General features: G+C 44.0%; 1 protein-coding gene across 1 annotated transcript in view; it reads right to left on the bottom strand.

The window, feature by feature from the left end:
- Positions 1–25,851, bottom strand: part of LOC120980018 (mucin-5AC-like) — a 139,262-nt gene that overhangs the window by 102,073 nt on the left and 11,338 nt on the right. Inside the window, exons 4-6 of the mRNA XM_040408883.1 lie at positions 20,631–20,778; positions 15,778–15,916; positions 15,116–15,235 (exon numbers count right to left, since the gene is read on the bottom strand). Coding sequence (XP_040264817.1) covers positions 15,116–15,235; positions 15,778–15,916; positions 20,631–20,778 — 407 coding nt within the window. The remainder of the gene's footprint in view (positions 1–15,115; positions 15,236–15,777; positions 15,917–20,630; positions 20,779–25,851) is intronic.

Raw genomic sequence — 25,851 nt, 5'->3', positions numbered from 1 at the left:
TCATGTTGTTTCCTGCGAAATTACATGTTGTGGCACTCGGATCCACCAGATTCTTTGAGGATCCGGAGGAGGCGGCACAGTGGCTGGACGTCCACGAAAGACAACTGAGAAATGGGGCCCCGGACACTTGAAGGAGACAGATGTGTTGCCTGGTTTAATCTCCATATATGTTTGCATTTTATTGTCACTTTAATGTTACACCAGTTAAGAAGTGTACTTTACAATGCTCCCACATGTTAGATTTTGAAGTGGGAGTAGGCGGTTAGGGGAGAAAATGAAGTGTTTCCCTACTGTGGAGAGGATTCTCTGCTTAAGGGAGGGTTCTGATAGAGTTAAGGATGATTGTGATTCACTTGAGGGCAAGTTGCTCAGTGAGCGCCCGGTTTTTGGGTTTAGGGGTGAAACAGTGGAGGTAGTTGTCTCCATTTGTAGTATTCTGATAATGGGGGGGTGGGAGGGTAGGGAGTTAGTTAGGAGTAAGATAAGGGGTGAGAAATCTGAATGGATGAGGTTTGAGTGGGGTGTGAGATGCAGATATGTCATTATGTTCTACCATGACACAGGTGATTAAAGTTTTGAGCTGGAATGTGAGGGGTATGACTGATGCAAGAAAAAGACTGAGCATTTTTCACTATTTAGGGCGTTTTCAGCCTGCCATCTTTTGCCTGCAGGAAACGCATCTGACTAGTGACACTGTACAATGGTTGAGCAAAAACTGGGTGGGTCAGGTGGTACATGCGACGCATTCCTCACATTCCAGGGGAGTAAGTGTCTTAGTGCACAAGAGTATCAGGTATGAACATATGCAGCAGTGTGTAGATGATGAGGGCAGGTATGTCTGTATAGTATGTAAGATTGATGGGATTCAGATGGTGTTGGTGTCAGTTTATGTGCCACCGCCATTTGCTTCTCCTTTGGTGCGGGCAATTATGTCGTTTGTGGCGGACTTCCCTGGGTTGCCGTGGCTACTAGTGGGGGATTTTAACTGCACGCCGGATGATTGTTTGGATAGATGTCGGGTGGAGGGATCTGGTGGATCGCCTGGAAGTGCTTTGAAGAATATTATGACTGAAACTGGTTTGGTGGATGTGTGGAGAGTGCGCAACCCTAGTAGGCGCGAATATTCGTGCAGATCTGCTACGCATCACTCATTGTCACGCATGGATCTGGCACTTGTTAATGACTCTATGCTGCCCCTGATCCGGGGAATTGTTTATCATCCTCGGTCGTTGTCTGACCACTCCTTGGTACAGATTGATGTGTGCTTGGGGGAGCTTAGACAGGGACCGAGGTTGTGGAAATGCAACCCACATTGGCTGAATGTTTTGGGAGATTTATCTGAGGTATCTCTGGCAGTTAGAGAATACTTTACAGTTAATGCAGGGACGACCTCAATCCATGGTGTCTGGGATGCTATGAAAGCGTTCTTGAGGGGAGTATTAATAAAAGAAATCAGTAAACACAAATCCAAGTCTAGAGAAGTGGATGTTAAGGCGCATTTACAAGTTGCTGAAGCTGAAAGGGTGTTTGGTAGGTTGCCCTCCATGGTTAATAGTGAGATGTTGGCGGTTGCTCAGGAGCAGTTGAGATGTCACTTAATTCAGGCCGCGGAGCGGAAGCGTAGTTTTTACCGCCAAAGATCTTTTGAGGAGGGTGAGAAGGTAGGTCATTTGCTGTCTATAGTTTCCCAGGCTCAACGGGGTTCCTCCTGCATACAGGAACTGAGGGACGGAATCGGAAATAGTAGGCAAGATACAAAAGGAATACTGGATATATTGAAGGGTTTCTATGTATCCCTGTATGAATCTACTGTCCCTAGTTCTGGGGACGCTCTGTCTTTTTAGAAGGGGCGCAGCTGCCGGTGTTGTCTGATGAGGACAGGGAGAGACTGGAAGAGCCGATTACACTTGAGGAACTGGAAGCTGCACTGGGTGGTATGGCGAATGGTAAGGCCCCTGGGGCTGATGGATTACCTGTAGAGATATATAAGAAATTACAGGGGGTGCTTCTTCCTGAACTGCTTAAGGTACTGTAACACTCACTGGAGACGGGTTCGCTACCACACTCGATGCAGGAGGCTATAATTGTAGTCATTCCCAAACCTGGGAAAGATCCCAAGTTTCCTGACTCATATAGGCCGATTTCGCTTTTAACAGCTGATGTAAAGCTCCTAGCTAAGGTGCTGGCGAACAGGTTGTCCAGGGTGATTCTGACTATAGTGCATTCTGATCAGACTGGCTTTATGCCTGGGAAGTCAACTGCTATAAACATTAGAAGGATATATGCTAGTTTGAATATCCCGGCAGACAATGGTGGAGACAGGGCTTTGCTTTCTTTGGATGCTGCTAAGGCATTCGATAGTGTAGAATGGTCCTATTTGTGGGGAGTTTTGAGAGCGATGGGTTTTGGAGCTCGGTTCATATTATATTCAAGTCCCAGAGCCCGCATTAGAGCCAATGGGGGATTGTCAGACAATTTTAATTTGGCCAGAGGTACCAGGCATGGATGCCCACTGTCGCCCTTATTGTTTGCATTGGCCATCGAGCCATTAGCAGCCCTAATACGCCTGTCACCTCATATTGTGGGGTTCAGATATGGTGAGGTTCTGAACAAGGTGGCTATGTATGCTGACGATACCTTGCTTTTCTTGGGCGATACTGGGTCATCCTTGGATGCTGCCATGTCACTTATAGATAGATTTGGAAATTTCTCTGGACTAAGGATCAATTGACAAAAATCTGCTTTGATGCCGGTGGATGGACAGGACTTTTCAGTGGAGAGAGTGGATGATAGAATTCCCTGGGTGAACAAGTTCAAATATTTAGGGCTATACATGACGCCTAGATTGCTGGACTTTGAAGAACTAAATCTGACCCCCATGCTTGCTACTTTCAGACTCAAGGTGAGAACTTGGTGTAGACTATTTCTGTCAGTAGTGGGAAGAGTGAACCTTTTAAAAATGGTAGTAATGCCTCAGCTGCTGTATGTACTTAATAATGCTCCTGTCTGGATCCTGCTAGACAGATTCAAGAAAATACATTCCATATTTAGAGATCTTATATGGAAGTATGGTCAAGCAAGGATCAAATTAGAGACGCTGCAATACCCTAAGACAGAAGGGGGTTTGGCAGTCCCTAATGCTTGGATTTATTTTCTGGCATCTCAGTGCCAGTACTTTAAGGGCTGGATGGATCTTCAGGTTCCAGATGTGACATGCAAGATACTGCAGCATTGGTTGGGCAGTCGAGACCTTATGTGTATTCTGGAGGGGGCGGGAATGCATGGAGGGAGAGAGAAAGTTTTACTTATTGAACTTATGAAGAAAGTATGGGCGAAGGTGAAGCAGCTCAGAGGTGTGGGAGGAGTTGGAGAGCTTTCCCCAATATGGAATAATAATCTATTGCCAGAATTCACGTCCTTGTCAGGATATAGGAATTGGGAATCCCATGAGGTACTGAGGATAGGTCAACTAATCGAGGGTAATGTTTTTAAATCTTTCTAGGGAATACAACAAGAGTTTAAGGTCCCCAAGAGATGGTTTTATCAGTATTTGCAACTGAGGCATGCCTATGAGGCCACGGTAAGGAAAGGGTGTAATATAGCTAAAATGGATGTGGTACAGAAACGTATTCTTCCCAAGGGGGGGAAAAGAGGATTGATATCACAGGTGTATACACTATTGTTAGATAAGTTTCTAGATGGGTTTCCTCTGTCGCGGATGACGAAGTGGGAGGGCGATTTGGGTGCAGTCTCCAAGGATCAGTGGGAGGATATATTAGAGGCAGTTCCTAGAGTGTCTTTAAGCGAGCAGGCTAAATTGTCTCAGCTGTTTATTATTCACAGAGTATACAAAACACCAGTATTTTTACAAAAAATAGGGGTTAGGAATGATGATAGGTGTCCGAAGTGCATGGAGGAAGGAGCGGATTTGATACATATGTTATGGTCGTGTTCTGTGATAGGAAGATATTGGGATGAGGTGCTGAACATGATCAATCGCAAATTGGAGCTGAGATTGCAAAAGGATCCTAAGGTGTGTGTGCTGGGATATGTGTCGGAGATAGGAGGAAGTGAATTGGTCAAGGTGGCGGTGGGAAGACTGTTATATGTGGCCAGGAAACTGGTGGCGCAGAGGTGGATCCAGGGGAGTCCGCCAACGATCGAAGAGTTTGAAAGGAGGGTGAATATTTGACATGTTGATTATGGAAAAAAGTGTGTTTGTTAAAAGAGGTTGTGGAATGATTGGATGTCTCATACTCATATTGTGTTATAAATTATGACAGAAGTTTTCTTACTCCTTTTCATGGGGGGGGAGGGGGGATGGGGGGGGAAGGGGGGGGGAAGAGCATTAATTGGATATGCTTTGTGCCATAAAAAGTGTTTGGGTATATATCTTGTATTGATGCTGTATATTGTATACATTTTCAGGTACCCATGATTGACTATTCCTTACTGCTGTAGTTGGCATTTTGCCTGAAGATGCAATTTATTATTGTATTTTGTATTTTATTTTTGTATGTTCCATGGTAAAATGTATAAGTGTCTACAGAAAATGATTATATCATAAAAACAATAAAAACGATTTGATTTTAAAAAAAAATATCGCTGCAGATTATGTCGGCTACTGGGACCTGAGTTAGTAGGTTCAGTAGGACGTGTAGCTGTGGCAGAATGGCCACGTCCTCTCCCTGCACCAGAGGCTCCACCAACACCACCACCACGACCGCGTCCCTTATTAGATGTTTGCCTCATAGTTAGCGTTCACAAAGCAAAGTAAAAAGTGGTTAAGTCTGTTAAAAATAATTAACCGCCAATAAAAACCCTGATGTAGGGTATTGCACTCAAATTATTATTTTTTTAACTCTATATGACAGCGGTATTTGTGGCTTAAATTTCACAGTAACTGATGCACGTCTAATTCTAGATGTGCAGTATATCAAAAGGTTTTTTCACCCCAGTAAGCACAAAGCCGTATTTCTGGCCTAAATGTGACAGTCACTTGTGCACGTCAAATCCAAGATGTGCAGTATATATCAGAGGGTTTTTTCACCCCAGTAACCAAAAAGCCGTATTTCTGGCCTAAATGTGACAGTCACTTATGCACGTCTAATCCCACATGTGCAGTTTATTAGAGGGTTTTTTCACCCCAGTAAGCAAAAAAATTTATTTCTGGCCTAAATGTGACAGTCACTTATGTACGTCTAATCCCAGATGTGCAGTATATTAGAGGGTTTTTTCACCCCAGTAAGCAAAAAGATGTATTTCTGGCCTAAATGTGACAGTCACTTATGCATGTCTAATCCCAGATGTGCAGTATATTGGAGGGCTTTTTCACCCCAGTAAGCACAAAGCCGTATTTCTGGCCTAAATGTGACAGTCACTTATGCACGTCTAATCCCAGATATGCAGTATATTAGAGGGTTTTTTCACCCCAGTGAGCAAAAAGATGTATTTCTGGCCTAAATGTGACAGTCACTTATGCATGTCTAATCCCAGATGTGCAGTATATTGGAGGGCTTTTTCACCCCAGTAAGCACAAAGCCGTATTTCTGGCCTAAATGTGACAGTCACTTATGCACGTCTAATACTAGATGTGCAGTATGATAGAGGGTTTTTTCACCCCAGTAACCAAAAAGCTGTGTTTCTGGCCTAAATTTGACAGTCACTTATGCACGTCTAATCCCAGCTGTGCAGTATATTAGAGGGTTTTTTCACCCTAGTAAGCAAAAATATGTATTTCTGGCCTGAATGAGACACTCACTTATGCACGTCTAATCCCACATGTGCAGTTTATTAGAGGGTTTTTTCACCCCAGTAAGCAAAAAAATGTATTTCTGGCCTAAATGTGACAGTCACTTATGTACGTCTAATCCCACATGTGCAGTATATTAGAGGGTTTTTTCACCCCAGTAAGCAAAAAGATGTATTTCTGGCCTAAATGTGACAGTCACTTATGTACGTCTAATCCCAGATGTGCAGTATATTAGAGGGTTTTTTCACCCCAGTAAGCAAAAAGATGTATTTCTGGCCTAAATGTGACAGTCACTTATGCATGTCTAATCCCAGATGTGCAGTATATTGGAGGGCTTTTTCACCCCAGTAAGCACAAAGCCGTATTTCTGGCCTAAATGTGACAGTCACTTATGCACGTCTAATACTAGATGTGCAGTATGATAGAGGGTTTTTTCACCCCAGTAACCAAAAAGCCGTGTTTCTGGCCTAAATTTGACAGTCACTTATGCACGTCTAATCCCAGATGTGCAGTATATTAGAGGGTTTTTTCACCCCAGTAAGAAAAAAGATGTATTTCTGGCCTAAATGTGACACTCACTTATGCATGTCTAATCCCAGATGTGCACTATATTAGAGGTTTTTTTCACCCCAGTAAGCACAGAGCCGTATTTCTGGCATAAATGTGACAGTCACTAATGCATTTCTAATCCCAGATGTGCAGTATGTTAGAGGGTTTTTTCACCCCAGTAAGCAGAAAGATGTATTTCTGGCCTAATGTGGCACTCACTTATGCACGTCTAATCCCAGATGTGCAGTTTATTCGATGTTTTTTTCACCCCAGTAAGCAAAAAGATGTATTTCTGGCCTAAATGTGCACTATATAAAAAAAAATATGTTTTAACCCCAGTAAGCAAAAAGCTGTATTTCTGGACTTGCAGACATGCAGATAGCCTGTTCTGGTGCACTATTGTTGCATAAAATGGCTAACGATTATGTATTGATATTGACAAACTGAAGTAAAAAAAGTTTGTTTTCAGCAGTAGTTGGCTCAGGGCAGGCTTTAAAAAATTAAAACCCACAAAACACATTTGCTGTAGATCGCTGAGTAAAAAAAGCAGTTCTTGATAAGATTTCTCCCTGATCTCTCCCTTACAGCAGCTGCAGCCTCTCCCTACAATAATCTGAGCAGAGTGACGGGTGGCGCTACGTGACTCCAGCTTAAGTAGAGGCTGGGTCACATGCTGCAGTTGGCCAATCACAGCCATGCCAATAGTAGGCATGGCTGTGATGGCCTTTTGGGGCAAGTAGTATTATTATTATTATTTATTATTAAAGAGTCATTCATTCCATAGCGCTGTACATATGAGAAGAGGTATACATACATAATACAGACAATTGCACTAATCATAAACAAGATGAGTTACAAACTGGTACAGAAGGAGAGAGGGCCCTGCCCGTGAGGGCTTACAATCTACATGGTATGACGCTTGTTGATTGGCTGCTGTGCAGCCTTTCAAAAAGCACCAAGAAAGCGCCGAACACTGAACCCGAACTTTTACGTAAATGTTCGGGTTCGGGTCCGGGTGCCGAAAAAAACCTAAAGTTCGGTACGAACCCGAACTTTACAGTTCGGGTTCGCTCAACCCTATTGACAATCTATTTGGATGTCTGCTCAATCAACTTTCGATTTTCTTTTTTGCACCTACCATGGTGACCATGGGTAATGTGGAATCAGGGTTCGCTTCCGGAGAGGGAGCCTGAGGGATGGCCACGGCTACCACTTCCAAGAAAGGCAGGTGGGGGCGGGCAAATTTCCCAGTACCGACTCAGGGAGGTAGAGACGATAAATAACAATACAGGACTCTTAAGAGAGCCTGTCATTGGAACGAGTACAAAAAAATGACAGGGAATGTCATAGGTATTTAGGATGAGGAAACGTTATACAGGAGAGGTAAAGTATGATTGATGGCCTGCTGGTGACCCACTAAAACATTAGGGGTGAGGGTCTTCAGCTGAGCTGACCATCTAAAACATTATAAGTGAGGGCCTACTGGTGAGCTGACCATCTAAAACATTATGGGTGAGGGCCTGCTGGTGAGCTGACCATCTAAAACATTATGGGTGAGGGCCTGCTGGTGAGCTGACCATCTAAAACATTATGGGTGAGGACCTGCTGGTGACCATCCAAAAAATTATATGAGAAGGCATATACATGATGGACGAGGAGGAGGAGGATGAGAAAAGAAAGATTCAACAATATACCCTTTTTTGTGGCGGAAGGGGTGCATGGGAATACAGAGTATTCAGTACATTCTAAACAACACATTTAAAGAGGACCTTTCACTAGAATAGAAAATGTAAACTAACTATACAGACATGTAGAGCGGCGCCCAGGGATCTCCCTGCACTTACTGTTATACCTGGGCACCTCTCCGTTCTCCCGGTATAGCCTCCGGTATCTTCACATGTTAGGCTCCACCCAGGGGAACCTGCCAGCGTCTCCTTCTCCCATGCTGTAGCGCTGGCCAATCGCAGCGCTCAGCTCATAGCCTGAGAGGTTTTTTTTTCTCTCAGACTATGAGCTGAGCACTGCGATTGGCCAGCGCTATAGCATGGGAGAAAGAGACGCCGGCAGGTTCCCCTGGGTGGAGCCTAACATGTGAAGATACCGGAGGCTATACCGGGAGAACGGAGCGGCGCCCAGGTATAACAGTAAGTGCAGGGAGATCCCTGGGCACCGCTCTACATGTCTGTATACTTAGTTTAGATTTTTTATTCTAGTGAAAGGTCCTCTTTAAAGTGCCTTTATGTTCAGTCGTGGCTTTCCTCTAGTGGAGTGGAGAAGTCAGGGGCAATCCAGGCCTTGTTCATTTTTATAAGAGTCAACCTGTCAGCATTTTCAGTTGACAGCCGGATACGCTTATCTGTTATAATGCCACCAGCAGCACTAAATACCCGCTCAGACAAAACGCTGGCGGCAGGGCAGGCCAGCACCTCCAAGGCGTAGAGCGCCAGTTCGTGCCACGTGTCCAGCTTGGACACCCATTAGTTGTAAGGCACTGAGGGATCACTTAGGACGCTAACACGGTCTGCTATGTACTCCTTTACCATCTTCCAAAACGTTTCCCTCCTTGTGACACCAGGACGTGCATCATGTTGAGGGTGCTGGCGGGGTGTCATGAAACTGTCCCAGGCCTTGGAGAGTGTTGCCCTGCCTTTGCTGGAAGTGCTGTGTGTTCCCCTTGTCTCCCAACCTCGGTTGCCCAAGGAAGTACAGACTCTGCTGTAAGCGCTGTCAGATGGAAATTTTTGCAGCAATCTGTCAACAAGGAACTTCTGGTATAGCACCATTTTGCTCATCCTCTCCACCGGAGGAATGAGAGATGAGAAGTTCTCTTTGTAGCGGGGGTCCAGAAGGGTGAACACCCAGTAATCCCTGTTATCTAAAATACGTATAACACGGGGGTCACGGAAAAGGCAGCCTAACATGAAGTCAGCCATGTGTGCCAGAGTACCAGTGGGCAAGACTATGCTGTCGTCATCAGAAGGATGACTGTTCATCTCCTCATACTCTTCCTCCTCTTCTGTCCACCCACGCTGAACAGATGGAATTAAAGTTCCATGGCTACTTCCCGGTGTAGCGGAGTCCCCTGTTCCTCCTCCTTCTCCTCCAATACGCGCTGAGAAGACAAACTGAGGGTGTTCTGGCTATCACCCAGGGTCATGTCTTCTTTCCCCATTTCCAACTCTTCCCCACGAACAGCGTCAGCCTTAATTGTGAGCAGAGAGCATTTGAGTAGACACAGAAGTGGGATGGTTACACTGACAATAGCGTTATCGCCGCTCACCATCTGTGTCGATTCATCAAAGTTTCTTAACACCTCACAGAGGTCAGACATCCATGCCCACTCCTCGCTTGTGAAGAGGCGACGACCGTGCTGCAGCTGGTATTCCATTACTGCCCTTTTCTGCTCACAAAGCCTGGCCAACATGTGTAACGTGGAGTTCCAGGGCGTGCTCACGTCGCACAACTGCCGGTGAGCTGCCAATTTCAAGCGCTGCTGCAGCGTCAACAGACCGGCTGAAGCTGTTGATGACTTGTGGAAATGTGCACACACGCGGCGCACCTTCGCCAGTAGCTCGGGCAAATTGGGGTAGGTTTTCAGAAACCGCTGAACCACTAAGTTAAAGACGTGGGCTAGGCATGGGATGTGTGTGAGCTTGCCGAACTCCAAAGCCGCCACCAAGTTACGCCCATTATCACACACAACCATGCCTGGTTGCAGGTTGAGTAGCGAGAGCCACAGCTCAGTCTGGTCTCTTATCCCCTGCCACAGCTCTGTGGCGGTGTGCTGTTTATCCCCTAAGCATATCATCTTCAGCACGGCCTGTTGACGCATCCCCAAGGCAGTGCTACACTGCTTCCAGGTACCAGTTGATGGCTGACTGGTGCTGCACGTTGAGAATTCGGAGGTGGAAGTGAAGGAGGAGGCGGAGGAGGAGGAGCCACTTACATAGGTGTTGGCGGTAACCCTGATGGAAGTAGGCCCCGCAATCCTGGGCGTCGGTAGCACCTGTGCCATCCCAGGGTACAAGTCGCTCCCAGCCTCCACTACGTTCACCCAGTGTGCCGTCAGGGAAATGTAGCATCCCTGGCCACAAGCACTTGTCCATGTGTCGTTAGATGGACCTTAGCAGTAACTGCGTTGGTCAGGGCACGGGTGATGTTAGCAGACACATGCTGGTGTAAGGCGGGGACAGCACACCGGGAAAAATAGTGGCGGCTGGGGACTGAGTGCCGAGGGACAGCCGCCGACATCAGGCCGCGAAAGGCCTCAGTGTCCATAAGCCTAAATGGCAACATTTCAACCGCCAGTAACTTAGAAAGTTGGGCGGTTAGTGCCATGGCCTGTGGGTGGGTGGCTGGGTATTAGCGCTTGCGTTCAAATGCCTGGGGTAAAGACATTTTGACGCTGCGCTGGGATAGGGAAGTGAATGTGGTCGCTGATGGTGCTTGCGACGGTACAGGTGTAGCGCGGGAGGCATCTGGGCCTGCGCCTTCGACAGGCGATTGGTCGTCACCCAACATAGGGGAAGAGGAGTCAGTGGTGTGACCCGCGGACACAGATTGTGGACCCAGGCGTTCCTCCCACTTATTGCGGTGCTTGGCTGCCATGTGGCGGATCATGCTGGTGGTGATGAGGTTGCTACTATTCACACCTCGGCTCATTTTGGTGTGGCACAGGTTGCAAACTACTATTCTTTTGTTATCTGCACTTTCCGCAAAAAAGCACATTACCGCGGAACACCTACCCATTGGCAAGGGATATTTCCGCAAGGGGGTGCTCCGTGGAACACTTGCGGGCCTGTTTGGCGTGGCCCGCCTTCTCCCTGTTGCCACCCCACTGCCTATTCTAGCCTGTTGCGGTGCTGCAGATCGATCCCCCTCGGGACTGCTATCCTCGCTCGCGTTTCCGCCTTCCCATATTGGGTCAGTGACCTCATCGTCCACCAAGTCCTCTTCAACTTTCCCAGTCCGATCATCCTCCTCATTTGCTGACCCCAACACAACTTCAGTGATTGACAACGGTATATCATCCTCTTCATCAACCTCTGCAGACAGTAATTCTGGTTGACTTGATGGCAACTGTATCTCGTCATCATCCACCTCCTTAAACACATCATCTTGTGAGTGTGAAGGCTCTAGAGGTTGAGAATCAGAGCACAAGATCTCATGTCCCTCTTCAAGAGTGCTTGGGGAGAGGGCCAAATTAAGTGATAGGGGTGAAAATAGCTCCTCGGAACATCCGAGTACCGGATTGCTTGTTTTGCCAGACTCTACATGGTGGGAGGAAGGATGATCAGGGTGAGGATTGTGTTGTTGACCAGACTGTTGGCTACTGAGACTGGACTTGGTGGAAGACAGGGTGGTGCTTAACCCAGTGAAAGCATTATCTGCTGCAATCCGACCGACCACCTGGTCGCACTGGTCTGACTTCAAGAGTGTTGTCTTGCGACGCCCTGCAAACTGGGACATGAAGCTAGGTATCGTGGATGACTGTTTTCCTTGTGCTCTGGCAGCAGGCACAGTTGCAATGCGCCCTGAGCCACGGCCTCTGCGTGAACCATCAGAATTACGTCCACTTCCCCGTCCCTTAATACTCGCCTTCTTCATATTGACACTGGATGTCACTGATATTTGGATTAAATATAGGCCTCACACACTGTCAAGAAATAAGTGCATATTTGCTTCTCACTGGTCACAGCAAGCAGAGTTTGAACAATACAGAAACTGACTGTGTAACTGCAATTTGGATTAAATATAGGCGTCACATACGGCCTAGATATCAGTGCTGATTTGCTTCTCACTGGTCACAGCAAGCAGAGTTTGTTTAAAACAGAAACTGACTGTGTAACTGCAATTTGGATTAAATATAGGCGTCACACATGGCCTAGATATCAGTGCTGATTTGCTTCTCACTGGTCACAGCAAGCAGAGTTTGTATAATATAGAAACTGATTCTAAATAAAAGGTAATCTGATTCTAAATAAAAACAGGCACTCACCAGCTGGTATGTATATAGTGGATATCTTTATATAATAATAAAATTATATGATAATAAAATTGCGCCTAAAATATACATAAAATACAATAAAAGTTATGCTGTGAAAATCAATATGCACTGAGATCTCTGCTATTGGTACAAATCAACTGATTCCCATTCACTATATAATAAGCTATCTGGATGGGTATAGTAAAGTGCTCTTATACAATATATAAATTAATATCCTGTCCAAAAAACAATACGTGTTATACTGTGCAAACAGATATCTTGAGATAAATATTATAAGATATTTATCTCAAGATATCTGTTTGCACAGTATAACACGTATTGTTTTTTGGACAGGATATTAATTTATATATTGTATAAGAGCACTTTACTATACCCATCCAGATAGCTTATTATATAGTGAATGGGAATCAGTTGATTTGTACCAATACCAGAGATCTCAGTGCATATTGATTTTCACAGCATAACTTTTATTGCATTTTATGTATATTTTAGGCGCAATTTTATTATCATATAATTTTATTATTATATAAAAATATCCACTATATACATACCAGCTGGTGAGTGCCTGTTTTTATTTAGAATCAGATTACCATTGTTACATAGGATGAAGAGGTGAATCATCCAAAAAACAGAGCACCTTAACCATATTAAAAGATACGGGTGAGCCGCGATATATATATCTTATCGTATAATACAGAAACTGACTGTGTAACTGCAATTTGGATTAAATATAGGCGTCACACACGGCCTAGATATCAGTGCTGATTTGCTTCTCACTAGTCACAGCAAGCAGAGTTTGTATAATACAGAAACTGACTGTGTAACTGCAACTTGCTGAAGCCAACTACCTAAAACGTAACTTTTAATCAAAATATGTAATAATACACACATAGGGGTCCCTCACGTGGGGACTGGTACACATACAAAACAGACAGTAAGAGCCAATTTAAAGACCAGGTAGGAGAAGATGTTAACAGTGGTGCACCAGGGCCAGAACCAAAGTGGGTCCCTACTATGTCCCTAGGGTGTCCCTGCCCTAGTCTCTGCCCAGAGATGCACCCAGATGGTAGGAGCACTCCGTCCCCGTACCTAGACTACCTGTCCTTAAAGTGCCCTTACAACACAATGACCCATATGGATGTCTGGGCCCTGCAATGTAATACAATAATTTACAATGGTTGTATTTAAATTTTAGTCTTAATTACTTGATCCAAATAGATGCCTGGGTCAGTCAATATAAAACAATGATTTACATTAGTTGTTATAAATTAATAATCCAAGTCTCGACGCGTTTCCCCTTTAAATCACACGGTTCGTCAGGAGACAAAAAGAATGGATAGACCAATGCGTCGCTGCCAAAATCCAGCGGCTACATAACAACGGTTTCACAGACTCCAATGAAAGTCAAAATGAAAGAACCAAAATTACTGGAGCACCTACAGGTGGTCCTCAAATGTCAGCGGTGGAACATCCACCAATAATTTTGATACAGTTAGTAAAGAATGATAAAATACTCATCCATTCCTGTAGATCCTCTCTGAACAGTGGGCTGCAGCCTGTGGTGCTCCAGGGGGCATACAAGATAAGGCTCCAATTTGTGCACTGACAATACGATCATTTATACCCTGGACAGGGCGGACCTCCATTATTTCGCTCCAAACACCATGCCACTGTTTGTCATGTGACCTAATAGTCTTAAATAGTTTTAGACAAAGTTATAGGGGACAGTTAGAAATGGGGCATAAACCGCTGGGGTACCTTTATTTGATGTCCAAAGTGTCCCCTCATTGTGGGTGCCGGGAAGCAGATGCTTAACCCGACATAGTTAGTTCCAGGCTGTCGGTGGAACGCACGCCGAGGCCTAAAGATGGTCGTGCGTTCCACCGCAGAGGAGCCAGTCCATACAAACCGCGTCATCAGTGAGCTGCGAGCGTCGGATCACATATGCGCTTGCGTTCCACGATGGCGTTCTAGGGGCGTGTTGATGCGTTCCCCCCGCCGTACAGTGTAGATCTGGCACTCCTATAGGGTTATCCTACAGATTATGAGCAGGTAGCGTCCCATTTTACTACTGGGGGGCATATTAACAGTATTTTATATATAGGTGAAGTCCTCCCAAGCCTATGGAGTTACTGGTTGTCGCCGGCCGCTCCTATACATTCTTCACCATTACGGCCACAAGGATGTTAAACCAGTTATTTGAATGTGACCCTAATAAAGTGGTGATAGCATTACTGGACAATGGTGATCCTTTTGTTATTAGTGAATGGACTGCACCCCTATACCAGGGTGCTCAATATATACAAGGCAGAATAGGTGCCAATCCCTATAACCTGGGGCATAGTGGACGGGTGTGCAAAACAAACGGAAAAAGGAGGTGTGTCCTGATATAATAAAAAACGTCAATCCGCTATACATTGATACCACCGGGGCTAGGGTAAATCATATATCAGTGCATAATACTGTCTGAAGGTAATGATAGATAAAGAGATGATAAAGGTAGACTATCAACATAGTCAATTTACCTTACTAATGAAAATAGGTCCTAAATTCTATCTACTGACACTTTGCGTGTCGATAATCAATTCTATCATATGAGGAAGAAGTTTATGTATAGATAAGGAGGCCGGGTACATTACAGGAAGCATGAGAACGTAAGTTGTTCGTTCAGGCCCCCCGGAGATTGCGATTGCGATTAGTAAAAATTGATACAGGTTTCTAATATATTTAGGTTAAAATTTAAAAAATTTCTGTTGTCAATGAAAACTTCATATATTAGATACAAGATATTGGTATATAATGAGCACAACACTTACCGTCAAGGCATTGTTTAAGAAAATGGTAACTCCTTTAAGACAAGTGTCTGTATCCTTTATTCCACAATGATTCAATTCACCCAAAATAGTAAAGTGGAAATTCATGCAATCCTAAGGAATAAATACAATTCATTAAAGAGGTTGTCCCACAAATAAATATTCTACAGTTTTCAAACCAGCCCCTGGATCAGAATACTTTTGTATTTGCATGCATTTATAATAGTTACTAAGTCATTCAATAAAATCTATCTGCATAGCGCCACCTGCTGTTTGTTTTTTAGTTTTTTTCTCTTTCCTGCTCACTGAGATGGAAGCACATGCTCAGTTCCATTCTTCAACTGCCACTAAAAGAAAGGACATTCTTCCTGAGAAAGGACACTTCCTTAGGAAGTGAATAGTTGTGGTGACCTGTGTAACATCTAAATGGTAGTGGCAGGGGATCTGCAAGGATGAGAATTTTAATTTTTTTGTTACACCACCATGAGCTATATATAAAAATATAATTACCGCTGGACAACCCTTTGAAAATAAAAAGCTAATGACACTTCTAGTACATACTGTACGAATATATTTCCCAGACTCTGAATCTGTATCTATGAATATGTTTTACGTCCCAAGTAAAATAGCTATTGAGAGAGTTACGTTTGTCATACCTTCGAAATTACATAATTACATTCTCCATGCATAGTATATCGTAACTGATCAAATGTGGTTACGTGTGTGCCTCCTTCTATGGAACAGGTTTCAGAGCAAGGAATGACTGTACAATTCCATCTTCCGGTATAGCATAAACTGTAAATCAAGAACAGTCAAAAACTATCACAGTCATAATATAAAATAACCCTGTTTAATGAGGGAAAAGTCTGGGATGAAAACGTTCAATCTTCTTTAAAATACAAGTTGATTTTGAAATATGGTAAGTTCATGTTTGGATAAAAATCTTAGAACGCATTACACAACCGCGCCGTGTTTTGAGGTCTGCAAATTGCGGATCAGCAAAACACAGATGCCACCCGTATGCATTCCGCATTATAGAAATTTCTATTCTTGTTCTCGATTGTGGACAAGAATAGAACCTGCTGTATATTTTTGAAGGTCCGCACCCACTCAGTTTACACTTTATGAATTATGAAAGCTCCTGGGGCCTACACGGCAATGGTCCAAATGACCTAATTTACCCTATGTATGCCATTAAAATTTCATGTTATAGAAAGATGGGTGGCACTGTGAGTGTCAGCCGAGCTTTAATTATGGAGTCCTTTGCACAATTTATACCATTGTGCAAGCAACAGTAGAAGATACACTTTATTGCTCAATGTAAAATTGAGTAAGATGTCGCACTAAGAACACTCAAACGACACCAGGTGCTCCTGTAAATTGAGGCCACTCACTCAATTTAGAAAAGCATATACGTATATAGGTGAACAGGGCACTCAAGGATAGCTGCGACCGTGTATTTAAGGCAAAGATGAGCTTTATTGATAATATAAATATATTTGATGCATATAACAATCAAGAATGCAGTAGAATAAATAGGTTATTAACAAATAAATATAATGAATATTCGACAGAGCAAAGGCTATTATTCGATTAATCAGCAAATATTCAATAGTCCAATATTGTAAATCTTGGATCCAATGATTGTGAACATCCAAAGACTTGTTTGCAATAAGTCTATTCGTTTTTTACTTTCATATTGAGACAACAGTCATATGCTTTGCAGTTATTCAAATAGTCGCGGCGGCGTCCCGCCAAAGCGACGTGAATGGCAGCAACTCACTGCTGAAAAGCTTGCAAGCGAATTAAGTCCATTACCTTTGTATCGACCAAGTGTTCGTCCGAAATAATCACAAGAGCCTTCAAGTGTACTTACTCCCAGGATCTGCCTTTAGATATTTGTAGCAGTATTCAATCAGGAGATTAAAGCCGGCTCTCTGTTCGGTTATGGTCGATTTAATGGTAAGGTAGGTTTTTCAGTACAAAGATGGGGTGTAGCACCAGACGCGTTTCGGGGTCCAACCCCTTCCTCAGTGGGGATACCACTGAGGAAGGGGTTGGACCCCGAAACGCGTCTGGTGCTACACCCCATCTTTGTACTGAAAAACCTACCTTACCATTAAATCGACCATAACCGAACAGAGAGCCGGCTTTAATCTCCTGATTGAATACTGCTACAAATATCTAAAGGCAGATCCTGGGAGTAAGTACACTTGAAGGCTCTTGTGATTATTTCGGACGAACACTTGGTCGATACAAAGGTAATGGACTTAATTCGCTTGCAAGCTTTTCAGCAGTGAGTTGCTGCCATTCACGTCGCTTTGGCGGGACGCCGCCGCGACTATTTGAATAACTGCAAAGCATATGACTGTTGTCTCAATATGAAAGTAAAAAACGAATAGACTTATTGCAAACAAGTCTTTGGATGTTCACAATCATTGGATCCAAGATTTACAATATTGGACTATTGAATATTTGCTGATTAATCGAATAATAGCCTTTGCTCTGTCGAATATTCATTATATTTATTTGTTAATAACCTATTTATTCTACTGCATTCTTGATTGTTATATGCATCAAATATATTTATATTATCAATAAAGCTCATCTTTGCCTTAAATACACGGTCGCAGCTATCCTTGAGTGCCCTGTTCACTTTATTGCTCAACACTGAGTAACAGAGCACAGAGTTCTTCTATGAGGGAGTTTTGTTTTTTGTCTGCCTAATGAAAGATGACCATTACAGAAACCACTAGATACAGTATCTTCAAAAATGCAGTCTGTGTTGGACCTTTTGAAATGATCTCCGTTTTAGAAGATACTAAAAATATTGATCTTTCCCTTGGACTGAATGGTCAGATCCCAAGCCTCTCGATCCAATGCTTTTAATAATTCATACATTAATTTAATCATACAAATAAACCTTTAAAAACACTCAGACCCATTGAAGTGAATGGGTCCGCATCCGTGATGCGAAATGCACACGGAACTGTGGCCGTGTATTGCGGCCCGCGATTTGCGGGCCGCAATACGGCCACGGATCACACACGTTCGTGGGAACTAGGCCTTACACTGCCTCAGCTCCGGGAACAGGCAGTGCGGGCGGTGCTCACTCACTGACGTCACGCTCCTGCTCCTCCCACTAGGCGGCGCAGGCGCGTGACGTCAGTGAGTGAGCGGTGCCGCCCGCACTGCCTGTTACTGGAGGGAGCTGAATGTAAGGTAGTAAAGAGATGAGCGCTGATTTAAAGTTACTGTCTGCAGGATACCGATTACAGTTAATACAATTAATGTATACTACTGTGAGCGGCGGGGAGGGGGATCTATGGATGACGGCACTGTTATAGGGAGGGGGATCCGTGGATGACACTGTTATGGGGGGTCTGTGGATGAAACTTATGAGGGGGATCTGTGGATGACACTGTTATGGAGGGGAATCTGTGGATGACACTGTTATGGAGGGGGATCTGTGGATGACACATAGCATAAGATGCTATATACGGTATGTGTCATCCACAGATCCCCCTCCATAACAGTGCCATCCACAGATCCCCCCATAACAGTGCCATCCACAGATCCCCCCATAATAGTGTCATCCACAGATCTCCCCCATAATAGTGTCATCCACAGATCCCCCCATAATAGTGTCATCCACAGATCCCCTCCATAATAGTGTCATCCACAGATCCCTCCCATAATAGTGTCATCCACAGATCCCCCCATCTTAGTGTCATCCACAGATCCCCCCATAATAGTGTCATCCACAGATCCCCCATAATAGTGTCATCCACAGAACAATGTTATGGAGGGGGATCTGTGGATGACATTGTCATAGGGTGGATCTGTAGATGATACATATAGCATACGATGCTATATACGGTATGTATCATCCACAGATCCCCCATAATAGTGCCATGCACAGATCCCCCTCCATAACAGTGCCATCCACAGATCCCCCTCCATAATGTTGAAATCCACAGATCCCCCTCCATAACGGTGCCATCCACAGATCCCCCTCCATAACGGTGCCATCCACAGATCCCCCTCCATAACAGTGCCATCCACAGATCCCCCTCCATAACAGTGCCATCCACAGATCCCCCTCCATAACAGTGCCATCCACAGATCCCCATAACAGTGCCATCCACAGATCCCCCATAACAGTGCCATCCACAGATCCCCCCCCATAACAGTGCCATCCACAGATCCCCCATAACAGTGCCATCCACAGATCCCCCTCCATAACAGTGCCATCCACAGATCCCCCATAACAGTGCCATCCACAGATCCCCCATAACAGTGCCATCCACAGATCCCCCATAACAGTGTGTCATCCATAGATGCCCCATAACAGTGTGTCATCCACAGATCCCCCATAACAGTGTGTCATCCACAGATCCCCCATATCAGTGTGTCATCCACAGATCCCCCATATCAGTGTGTCATCCACAGATCCCCCATAACAGTGTGTCATCCACAGATCCCCATAACAGTGTGTCATCCACAGATCCCCCATAACAGTGTGTCATCCATAGATCCCCCATAACAGTGTGTCATCCATAGATCCCCCATAACAGTGTGTCATCCACAGATCCCCCATAACAGTGTGTCATCCACAGATCCCCCATATCAGTGTGTCGTCCACAGATCCCCCATAGCAGTGTGTCATCCACAGATCCCCCATAACAGTGTCATCCACAGATCCCCCATAACAGTGTCATCCACAGATACCCCCATAACAGTGACTGGAGCAGACCTGCTGATAAACACACCTAGGCCACCATCAGTCAAGGTAAAAACTTAAAGTTGTCAATAATGTAATGTAGTGTAGGGGGTCATGTAATGTTTTGAGGCCAAAATGGCACAGATGACCACCAAGAATATCTAAAATTAGCTGGTCAAGTAAAATGTTGCATGAAACAATCATTAAATAGGTGGCTGACAAAAAGGGGCGGGTTAAAGGGTGTGGTCAATGGGCTGAGTCAAGGGGGGCGGCAAAATTAGCTTTCGCCTGGGATAGGGGTGGAGGGTTGGGGGGCCCAGGCCTTAAGCTGTGTAAGGGGCCCCAAAGTTTCTGATGGCAGCCCTGTGGACAGCACACCTGTTCCACGGCCCTGCAAAAAAATAGAACATGTCCTATTCTTGTCCGTTTTGAGGACAAGGCTAGGGCATTTCTGAAGAAGTAAAAAAAAAAATGCCGGCTGGATCTCGGCTGGTATCTGTTTTTTGCAGATCCACAAAAACAGCTAGGTTGTGTGCGTGAGCCCTAATAGAGAAGTACTGTGTAATCAAATCCATCAAGGGTGTGGGACAGCTCCCAATTGCTTGTTTTCTAGCATTGTGTATATTGTACAATCATTTAAACCGATTCGCTCCTTAACAGTTATTGTTATGGAGATAATGAAAAGGCAAATTACAGCTTGCAATTCATTATTACTGTACTGACAACAGGATGTGTTATCTGCATGACCTTTGTAGGTGAGGCAAAATAAGCATTGTTTTTACTTACCAAGTCCTACAAGAAGTAGAATAGAATTCTCCTGGTTGGTAGATGTTGCCATTGTATCTACAGGGACATTCATGAGCAGGTACGCACTCTTTGCTGCCAACATCATCATATATTAAACCTTTAAACATTGCAATACAGATTTTAAAATCTAAGATGACCATGTACAAAATAGACAAGCTATAGTAAATGGTTTGTTTCTGTCTACAAGGAGATTAGTATTTTGGGACTATGTCTCAACTGTTTGCTACTGTATTTTTTATAATTGTTCTTATGCCTACTATTTTCTTCTCTCTAAGGAAATGACAGATAAGGTAGACAGAAGATTTTGTAGAATCAGGTTTCGGCTGATCAGTGATTGTTCTTCTCCAATTTAGACTCCCCAAGGCAGTTATGTCCCCTGGTGGAACCCTAGGCATCCACCTATTCACCTAACCAAAAAAGAAAGAAGGGGTCCAGCTCGATTAAAATGTTACCTTTATTTTTCAGTGCGGGTAAAAGCCAGTTACACTCCAGTTACATGTTTCGGATCAGGAACAATAGCGATCCTTCCTCATGACCTATTCACCTAACCCTTAGTCCCAGTCCCACTTTGCACGTCACACAGCAGCCTTTTAGGCTTTATTCATGCGTCAGTGATTCACGGACATGTGCTGTCCATGTTCTTCACACGTATCTATTCATTTTAGTGTGTGTATTCACACATCCTTATATTAGCACGATACGTGGGTCAGTGCTCTATTTTGTCCATGTTTATGGATCCATCATTCCCATTATAGTCTATGAGTTGTAGAAAACATGGACACAACAAGGACCCAATTCATGTTTTGTCCGTGTTTCACAGACCATTTATGCTCTGAAAATGAATTTTCAGTAATAGAACATGGATGACACATGGAGCGCAAAAAAGGGACATGGACCAAACAAGTATCCTTCACGGAAATCTTTACAGATGAATCACTGACAATCTTTTCATGAACATGGACATATGAATAAGGCCTTACTCAAAGATGGCATCACTGGAGAGCCAATTGTTTTTAAAACGCACATAATTAATCAATTAATCAAATTCAAGATGCATTCAAGATGTTTCCAGTGATTGTATTAGAAGTATATTATATCTGGAAGGTCAGACAAAACTGTGACAAATGTTATTAATTTTTTAAGCAATATATACACTCACCTAAAGAATTATTAGGAACACCTGTTCTATTTCTCATTAATGCAATTATCTAGTCAACCAATCACATGGCAGTTGCTTCAATGCATTTAGGGGTGTGCTCCTGGTCAAGACAATCTCCTGAACTCCAAACTGAATGTCAGAATGGGAAAGAAAGGTGATTTAAGCAATTTTAAGCGTGGCATGGTTGTTGGTGCCAGACGGGCCGGTCTGAGTATTTCACAATCTGCTCAGTTACTGGGATTTTCACGCACAACCATTTCTAGGGTTTACAAAGAATGGTGTGAAAAGGGAAAAACATCCAGTATGCGGCAGTCCTGTGGGCAAAAATGCCTTGTGGATGCTAGAGGTCAGAGGAGAATGGGCCGACTGATTCAAGCTGATAGAAGAGCAACGTTGACTGAAATAACCACTCATTACAACCGAGGTATGCAGCATTTGTGAAGCCACAACACGCACAACCTTGAGGCGGATGGGCTACAACAGCAGAAGACCCCACCGGGTACCATTCATCTCCATTACAAATAGGAAAAAGAGGCTACAATTTGCACGAGCTCACCAAAATTGGACTGTTGAAGACTGGAAAAATGTTGCCTGGTCTGATGAGTCTCGATTTCTGTTGAGACATTCAAATGGTAGAGTCCGAATTTGGCGTAAACAGAATGAGAACATGTATCCATCATGCCTTGTTACCACTGTGCAGGCTGATGGTGGTGTTGTAAGGGTGTGGGGGATGTTTTCTGGGCACACTTTAGGCCCCTTAGTGCCAATTGGGCATCGTTTAAATGCCATGGGCTACCTGAGCATTGTTTCTGACCATGTCCATCCCTTCATGACCACCATGTACCCATCCTCTGATGGCTACTTCCTGCAGGATAATGCACCATGTCACAAAGCTCAAATCATTCAAAATTGGTTTCTTGAACATGACAATGAGTTCACTGTACTAAAATGGCCCCCACAGTCACCAGATCTCAACCCAATAGAGCATCTTTGGGATGTGGTGGAACGGAACGGGAGCTTCGTGCCCTGGATGTGCATCCCTCAAATCTCCATCAACTGCAAGATGCTATCCTATCAATATGGGCCAACATTTCTAAAGAATGCTATCAGCACCTTGTTGAATCAATGCCACGTAGAATTAAGGCAGTTCTGAAGAAAAATGAGAAATAGACCAGGTGTTCCTAATAATTCTTTAGGTGACTGTATATTGCTCAGCTGTAAAGCTGCCTAGAGATGGCCACCCTCAAAAGTTGAGGCGATTTAGAGAAGGTGGCCACAACCTTATTGCTGGGTTAGGGTTGATCATGTGCATTTTAAAATTTGATACAAGAAAAAGCTAATAAGGGGGATCCGGTGATGTACTAGAAGAATCTGGCAATGGCGGATCCAGTACTGACAATAGGTCATCAATATATATGAGCTGCCCAACCCCTTTAAGGTCTGGGGTCTAAATTATGTTTAAAGTCTGTTCTGGGGGTTTGATGACCCCATATTTTATTTTATATAGCGATTAGTGTTGAGCAAGCATGCTCGGCAGAACACGGCGATGCTCGAGTCAGTGTATTTAAATCTAAAATAGCCTCTATTTCTATGCAGAAGATCGCTGTACAGTGAGGAAATCCCTCAGTGTGAGTCCACGGCTTAGGAGTCCCTGCTCTGACTCCATATACACTGCGTGCAGAATTATTAGGCAAATGAGTATTTTGACCACATCATCCTCTTTATGCATGTTGTCTTACTCCAAGCTGTATAGGCTCGAAAGCCTACTACCAATTAAGCATATTAGGTGATGCGCATCTCTGTAATGAGAAGGGGTGTGGTCTAATGACATCAACACCCTATATTAGGTGTGCATAATTATTAGGCAACTTCCTTTCCTTTGGCAAAATTGGTCAAAAGAAGGACTTGACAGGCTCAGAAAAGTCAAAAATAGTGAGATATCTTGCAGAGGGATGCAGCACTCTTAAAATTGCAAAGCTTCTGAAGCGTGATCATCGAACAATCAAGCGTTTCATTCAAAATAGTCAACAGGGTCGCAAGAAGCGTGTGGAAAAACCAAGGCGCAAAATAACTGCCCATGAACTGAGAAAAGTCAAGCGTGCAGCTGCCAAGATGCCACTTGCCACCAGTTTGGCCATATTTCAGAGCTGCAACATCACTGGAGTGTCCAAAAGCACAAGGTGTGCAATACTCAGAGACATGGCCAAGGTAAGAAAGGCTGAAAGACGACCACCACTGAACAAGACACACAAGCTGAAACGTCAAGACTGGGCCAAGAAATATCTCAAGACTGATTTTTCTAAGGTTTTATGGCCTGATGAAATGAGAGTGAGTCTTGATGGGCCAGATGGATGGGCCCGTGGCTGGATTGGTAAAGGGCAGAGAGCTCCAGTCCGACTCAGACGCCAGCAAGGTGGAGGTGGAGTACTGGTTTGGGCTGGTATCATCAAAGATGAGCTTGTGGGGCCTTTTCGGGTTGAGGATGGAGTCAAGCTCAACTCCCAGTCCTACTGCCAGTTTCTGGAAGACACCTTCTTCAAGCAGTGGTACAGGAAGAAGTCTGCATCCTTCAAGAAAAACATGATTTTCATGCAGGACAATGCTCCATCACACGCGTCCAAGTACTCCACAGCGTGGCTGGCAAGAAAGGGTATAAAAGAAGAAAATCTAATGACATGGCCTCCTTGTTCACCTGATCTTAACCCCATTGAGAACCTGTGGTCCATCATCAAATGTGAGATTTACAAGGAGGGAAAACAGTACACCTCTCTGAACAGTGTCTGGGAGGCTGTGGTTGCTGCTGCACGCAATGTTGATGGTAAACAGATCAAAACACTGACAGAATTCATGGATGGCAGGCTTTTGAGTGTCCTTGCAAAGAAAGGTGGCTATATTGGTCACTGATTTGTTTTTGTTTTGTTTTTGAATGTCAGAAATGTATATTTGTGAATGTTGAGATGTTATATTGGTTTCACTGGTAAAAATAAATAATTGAAATGGGTATATATTTGTTTTTTGTTAAGTTGCCTAATAATTATGCACAGTAATAGTCACCTGCACACACAAGATATCCCCCTAAAATAGCTAAAACTAAAAACAAACTAAAAACTACTTCCAAAAATATTCAGCTTTGATATTAATGAGTTTTTTGGGTTCATTGAGAACATGGTTGTTGTTCAATAATAAAATTAATCCTCAAAAATACAACTTGCCTAATAATTCTGCACTCCTTGTATAGCTATGTCCATGTATGGAGTCAGTGCTTGGGGACACCTCAGTGTATTTAAAAGGCTTCTGTCACCCCACTAGACTCTTTTTTTTTTTTTTTGGGGTACTTATAATCCCTATACTGCGATTTATCCATACATAATGTAATTAATCATTTTGGTTCAGTAGATACTGCAAAAAACGTACTTTTATAATATGCAAATTACCTGTCTACCAGCAAGTAGGGCGGCTACTTGCTGGTAGCAGCCGCATCCTCCTCTCATAAAGACGCCCCCTCCTCATGTTGATTGACAGGGCCAGTGAACGCGCTCGTTCTCTGCTGGCCCTGTCTGCATTCAAAATCTGGCGCCTGTGCGTACCTGTCTTCAGTCGGCGCAGGCGCACTGAGGGAAGGACCCTCGCTCGGCCGCTCCTTCCACAGTGTGCCTGCGCCGGGTGTAGATGTGACGTCACCGGCGCAGGCGCATTGAGGATGGAGCGGCCGAGCGAGAGTCCTCCCCTCAGTGCGCCTGCGCCGACTCAACCCACTTTTTAAGGACCAGTTCAGGTATGAAGTCACTTTGTGAGGCTTACATAATAGAAACCACCCAATTCTAGAAACTACACCCCTCAAGGTATTCAAAACTGATTTTACAAACGTCTTTAACCCTTTAGGTGTTCCACAAAAGTTATTGGCAAATGGAGATGAAATTTGAGAATTTAAATTTTGTAGCAAATTTTCCATTTTAATCCATTTTTTCCAGTAACAAAGCAAGGGTTAACAGCCAAACAAATCTCTATATTTATTGCCCTGATTCTGTAGTTTGCAGAAAC

The sequence above is a fragment of the Bufo bufo genome, chromosome 10 (assembly GCF_905171765.1).
Source record: "Bufo bufo chromosome 10, aBufBuf1.1, whole genome shotgun sequence".
Classification (NCBI taxonomy): Eukaryota; Metazoa; Chordata; class Amphibia; order Anura; family Bufonidae; genus Bufo; species Bufo bufo.
Note: the sequence above shows the minus strand (reverse complement) of the source record. Positions and strands in the feature narration are given on the sequence as shown.